The following is a 6,048-nucleotide window of genomic DNA, read 5'->3' on the forward strand; positions in this document are numbered from 1 at the left end:
GCTTTACCAGCTCACGACCGCAGGAAGCAGGTCCTGCTCCACCACTTTCCCTGGATGTCTTTCTGACAGACAGGCACTTCTCAGACCTTTCCAGGAGCCTCTTCAGCTCATTAATGAAGCAGAAAACATACCCTCACCCCACCTGATCATGTGAACAATTAGCTCACAGAGGGAGGCAAACCACAGGGAGACTTTCAAAGGCCAAGACCATGAAGTCTGGAGCGTTGCTTCTCCATCACCTCTGAGCAGAGGCAACATTCAGCAGCGGACACCATAATTCACATTACAATTCCAGAAGTCTTATGTTCTGTAGGTCTTCACAGAAATACCTCGTTTGCCAAGCACCATCTCCTGACCTCCATCCCTTAGCCCCATCCGGGTTTGAAATCCCCCCCAGAAAGAGACCTCAGCCACCCAGCTCATGCACTCAGCAGCGCTCCACCTCAAATCCTGGCCATTGTCATCAGACGCCACATCTTCTATGTGCACCTGGTCACACTCCTGTTTGAGAAAAAATGAAAAGGAAGTTTGTAATCCAGAAACATACCAAAATTTACAGGTTAAAGGCAGTGTGACACCAAACTATCCCCTCACATTTCCCAACAGCACCGAGCCAGCCATACTCCTCCACAGATCTACACGCACCTTCCATGGGCTCTGCCTGCCAGAACTAGGTTTTACTTCTCGGCACCTGCAGGTCCTTGCCCAGCTGGGATTTGAAGTACCAAGAGAAGCCTGAACAAATCATGTGTCTATGACAAAATGAAAAATACCCCCAAACCACATTATCTGGTCGAGTACAGGTGGTCAGTTGATGGTCAATCTGTTTCTGGAGAGCCATAGCACAAATCCTGGCATGAACCATCAGCGTGGTGGCACTGCCAAGACACTGGTGCTCTGGACAGCTGACCTAACCCAGAGGGGAACTGCAGGTACCTCAGGACAGGAAGGGAATCTTCCCCCTGTCAAGAACTTCCCACTGCTGCCACCAACCAACACCAGCAGCAGGAAGTTGTTGTTGATCACAGTTCACATATCACTGACCACCTTCTCCAGCAAACAGACTGCATTTGGTGTATTGTGGCGGTTTTCTTCTGGGGCAGGGAGGTAACTGTCGTTACCACATTTTCACCACTCCAGGTAGTCACAGCCACAACCGGAAACGTCATTTTAGCTGCTATTTGCATCAATAAAACCATCTTGTTTCCCCACAATACACATCCATGACGCACCTACAATTAACTGTTCACTGCTCAGATCCAGCTTTCCTAAGCTGGAAACTGCAGCTCAGGTTCATGAGTCCATAGTTGTGGACTCATGAAATCCACATGAAATCAGGAAATTTGCTATTTTCAATCCTTTAATTCCAGCTACTGGCAAAACTTCCCACCTTCCTGAACAGATCGCTTCATGGTGTCCAGCACTACCTGGTGACACATTCCCAGGATGGCACAGGGCACTGCCATGGTTAAAGCCAAGACTTATATTCGCCTTTGGAGGAAGTGGTGCAGAACGGTGAGATGTATTTAATTCGGCTAAGAATACTGCGCACGAAAGAGGGTGGGAGCTGGTCAGAAGTGCCTGAGGCGGGGTGGGAATGGGAGGGCAGGGGAGAGAGCTTGTAGGGAAGAGAATCGGAGGGTGCTGTGGGACCTCTATGAGTGACTGCCATGGACCGTGTCCTTCACAGCTGTCACCCAGCCAGTGTAATCTGCTGGGACGCTGGCTGGGATGCACAGCTTGTTGTCTGTCCTTGGCTTAGCAAAGCCCCTGGGATCTGACATTCTCCAGGTCACCTTTTTCCCCACATCTCTGGTCTCCGTTCCCAAACTGGATGAGTGACAGCAAAGTGCTCACCAGTCCAGAATGCAAATACACGACAAAGAGACATCACTCTTCCTACGTGTACAGGTGCAAAAAACGTGCAAAACACAGGTGCAAAAAAAGAGAAACCCGTCAGAGGGCCAAGAGATCTGACGACACCACAGGTCTGTGAGCTCCTGTCTCAGATCTGAGCACACCTCTGTGACCCAGTCATGCTTCGAAGTGCTGCAGCTTTGGCAGACTGCTGCTTTGGCATTAAGCGCCCCCACAAACAGGGCAGGGAAATTCTAACTAGCTACGTGGAGCCTTGCCTTCCAAAAAAATTTGCCAGGTACCTCCAAGTCATTGAAAAACAGGTGAGTATCGGCTACTTCAAAGATCATCTCCTCCATTGAGAGTCCTGAGCCAATCACTAGAGTTGGATCCTGGCAGAACAAAAAGAGAAAATGTCAATTTTCAGGCAGAAGTAAACGGTTTTAAATGTTTCATCAGTCACTCTGCACAGAGCGTCCACTCTGTGCCCAGCCTGGTACTATCTGGTACTTCTGTACCATCTGCTCTCAACGGTGTGAACTACAACTTCCCTAATATTTTAAGCAACTCAACTGAAAAAAAAAAAAGCCACATCCTGGTATTACACTGACGCAAAATGTAATGAAACACTTCAGTTCTGCAGAGCAGGGACTGATGTGTTTCTAGAGGCAACGCAAACAGAACACTCAAAACTCTTCAATATATTCTGAAGGAGAAAAAATACTTCCCTTCACTACGCGCTATGACCTCTATAATTCCCAGTGATGATAAACACAGTCTAACATTTTAAGACCCGTGCTGTGGCGGGAGGTGTTTATGATGTCCATATCCTCCCTCTCTATAAAGACACTTCAGTTTTGTTTCCCCTGCCCACAAGTTGAACAAATCACTGTCCTTTTAGGACGAATCATCATTTTCTATTCCTTTTCCAAGGATTAACATTTCACTCCAGATGGGGTTAATCCTCCACAGAAGAGGCAGCATTACCTTGCCGTATTTTTGAGCATAAGACCCTGTGAGGAGAGAATGGAATATGATGATGGTCTCGTCCAGGTCCCAGAGAAACACTCGCTGCATGGAGAAAAAAAGCAGGTTAGAGTTGAGACATTCCAAGCACTGAGCAACAACAAAGGAGCACGTTTTAGGGTTAATTTTGCAGTATGCTTTTATCGGAGATGACCAACAGCCTTCATCTCCCGGGCTGAGCTCATCATCGCTCCACTCCAGTGGAGTTCTTATCCTGCTGCTCAGAGACAGGCTCTCTTGGCCAAACTATTTCAAAAGCTTCTCTTGCTTTTATAGTCACAAAAGCAACAATTCTGAGTGCCAGTGAACTTCAGAGCCCTGCTAGGGTAGAAGTTTACTGTCTGTGATCTGGAGAGCACCAGCTCAATGATCCTGGGTGTTTATCAGAGACACCTTTGTGATGATAACTAAGGGGGATTGGCTGCCGTGAGGAATAGCAGCATCAGTACAGAAGGACTTTGATAAACCTCAGAACTGGGCCAACAGCAACTAGAAGAAGTTCAATAACTGCAGATTCTGCATGGGAGGTAGAATAACCCCTCGCATTGGTCCAGGCTGGAGGGAGCTGGATAAGGCAGCAGCACTCTCTCCCTGTCTCCAATGCTACCTGTAGAAAACAAGATTACTACTTACTTCCAGTTCACTGTCCAGTGAGGAGGAGGTATCTGCTTTCCTCTTCCCCCTGTTCTTCCCAGGGATGTTTTTTCTTGCCTGCTCATCTATCTCTTTGCTTGCTGTTGCTCTTGATAATGAAGGACTTGTGGATGCATCTCCTAGAAGAAAGGAATCACACAGCTCTCACCCCCCAGTCTCAAAACAAACACCGATGTACAGCTTACAGCATTTGGTCACAAACCTCCTTTGCAAAAGGTAAGATGTTATTTTGCTTTATTGACGCAGTAGTAGTTGAACCCTTATTAGAATATAAAATGTGATTTCTTTGTCCCATCATTTCAAAACAGCTCGGTCTCCTCAATTCAGCCCCCCAGGACTGAGCTATTCACTGCATCCTGCAGAGGGTTAGATGTCTCACTACCCTGGAACTGCTTCATTACTCAATTGTTTCTCTTAATATTCTTGAGAGAGGACCACAATGTGTGTACAAAGGAAAGTAGTTAATGATGCTTCTCCCTCCCAGATGTCCTGGACTACTCCAATGCCTTTTAGATCAAGCAGCACTCTACAACATGCGCTGTTTCCACCTCCTCAACAACTGCTCACTCCTGTGCCACGGTCAACCAACCAGTGCACGGAGCACTCTGCAGTGTGTTGATCACACATAAACTCACAGTGTGCCTACTCAGCTCCATGGGCCTGTCCTAGAACTAGCAAAGAATAACAGGGATGGTCTCAGCCCTGGAGACACAGACTTGGTCAAGCACCTCGGCCATGACTGACAGGGATATGTTATGGAGCCTGTTCCGCTACTGGTAAGAACACCCTCCTCAGGAAAAGAGTAAAGCACCACCTTAAAATAAAAAAAAAAAAAAGTGCTTTGATGTACAGGATATTACGACCATGGTGGGAGACTCTCTGAACCCTTCATTAACGGTTCAGGCAGAAGAGTCCACAGCCCAGACATCTGCCTAGACGTAGCTCAGAAATAGGACCAGATCTAGTGGGAAGCCACAGGGCACAGGGGGGGAAATTTTAGTCCACACCACTGTGGCTGATACATGACACTGCATTAGGGCAAAGGTCAGCCAAAGGTGTGTCTGCTCTAGAGCAGTCAGCTAAACCTTCCCAATCCACTTCCTACAGCTTTTACCACCTAAAATCTTCTCCCCTGACAGGTGCAGGTAACCTCACGCTATGTAGATGTGCTCACCAGCAGAGTGCAGCAGAACAGCTGCTATTGCAAAAACACCTCACACGAAGCAGAAGAAAGGAAAGGTTGTACTCCTGGGCACATCAGAAACTACCTCGTGACGGCCGAACTAGAGCTCTTGAAAACACACGAGCAGTCCTGGAGGACTCCAACAGCAGTGACCGCAAGCTCTGTCCTGGCTGTCGGTAGCCTGAATGCCTGGCTCCAGGAGGGAACGAGCTCGGAGCTATTGGGACTGGGTATCACCAACAGCCCCATAGGCCAGGTGTACACAAATGCAGGGGGACAATCACTGTACAAGGACTCTGTCACCCAGGCTCCTCAACAGGCCACAGCCTGGCCTCCAGAAGTCCAGGGTGACGGTTCCACTGATGCCCCTTCCCCACTGTCTCCAGAATTGACAACTCAACCACCTCATGATCACTGGGGCCAAAACAGCCTACAACCTTCCCACCACCCACGAGTCCCTCTCTGTTCACCAACAAGTCCAGCACGAGCCTCCCCTGGTTGGCTCCCTCTCAGCTGCGTCAGAATGTTCTTCCACACGCTGCAGGAACCTCCTGCCCTGGCTCCTCTCTGCTGTACTCTCTTTCCAGCAGACACCTGCTCAGCTGCAGGCCCCTACAAGAACAAGGGCCAGTGACCATGAGATTTCTCCCAGCTGCTTAGAGAACATTTCGTTGACATCTTCATCCTGGTTGGCTGCTCTGTAACAGACTCCCACCACGGCATCTGCCCTGTTGGCCTTCCCCCTGATCTTACCCATGAACACTCAACGCTTTCATCACCATTGTCAAGCTCTAGACAACCAAAACACTCCCTAACACACAGGGCCACTGCTGTTGGCAGCTCTTCAATTCCCTCTCCCCAGGACATTCAGAGCATGGGGCGGCATCTCCTGAACCGCAGCAGGGTAAGACTTCTACGTTTGGCTGCCCCACCGTAACACTCCACCACCAGTGAGACCAGTCTGACAACGGAAGGCAAATGTCCTGCCCAGGCCAGCACACAAAAGCACTGCAGTGACCTTGTGGTCATTGCACAAGTCTGCACACTGTGCTGTTTGTCACCAGTATTTTGCAGCCACCCTGTTAAAGATCCACGCATTACCGGAGGAATGTCTCTGCACCGTCCGCGTAGGCACCATGGCGTTTGGTTTTTCAGCTGGATACGTGGTTGTTGCTAACGCAGTACCCTCCGTGTTGCTCTCTGCTGGTGTTACGACTCCAAAACCGGAACTCGGGTAACACATCTGGTACTGACTTTGGCCAAGGATCGTGTACGTAGGGTATTCCTGTTAGGGGAAAGGACGAGTCATGATAGGACACTCTTTACAC

At 49.0% G+C, this 6,048-nt stretch overlaps 1 protein-coding gene across 2 annotated transcripts in view; it reads right to left on the minus strand.

Annotated features, from left to right (window-relative positions):
* EYA3 (EYA transcriptional coactivator and phosphatase 3) overlaps positions 1–6,048 on the minus strand; it is a 29,246-nt gene that overhangs the window by 3,961 nt on the left and 19,237 nt on the right. For both annotated transcript variants that reach the window (XM_010142254.1, XM_010142253.1), the window contains 5 exons: positions 5,822–6,005; positions 3,517–3,656; positions 2,845–2,928; positions 2,160–2,249; positions 443–501 (listed from right to left, as the gene is read on the minus strand). In XM_010142254.1, coding sequence (XP_010140556.1) covers positions 443–501; positions 2,160–2,249; positions 2,845–2,928; positions 3,517–3,656; positions 5,822–6,005 — 557 coding nt within the window. The remainder of the gene's footprint in view (positions 1–442; positions 502–2,159; positions 2,250–2,844; positions 2,929–3,516; positions 3,657–5,821; positions 6,006–6,048) is intronic.

The sequence above is a fragment of the Buceros rhinoceros genome, unplaced genomic scaffold (assembly GCF_000710305.1).
Source record: "Buceros rhinoceros silvestris isolate BGI_N320 unplaced genomic scaffold, ASM71030v1 scaffold3848, whole genome shotgun sequence".
NCBI classification, from domain to species: Eukaryota; Metazoa; Chordata; class Aves; order Bucerotiformes; family Bucerotidae; genus Buceros; species Buceros rhinoceros.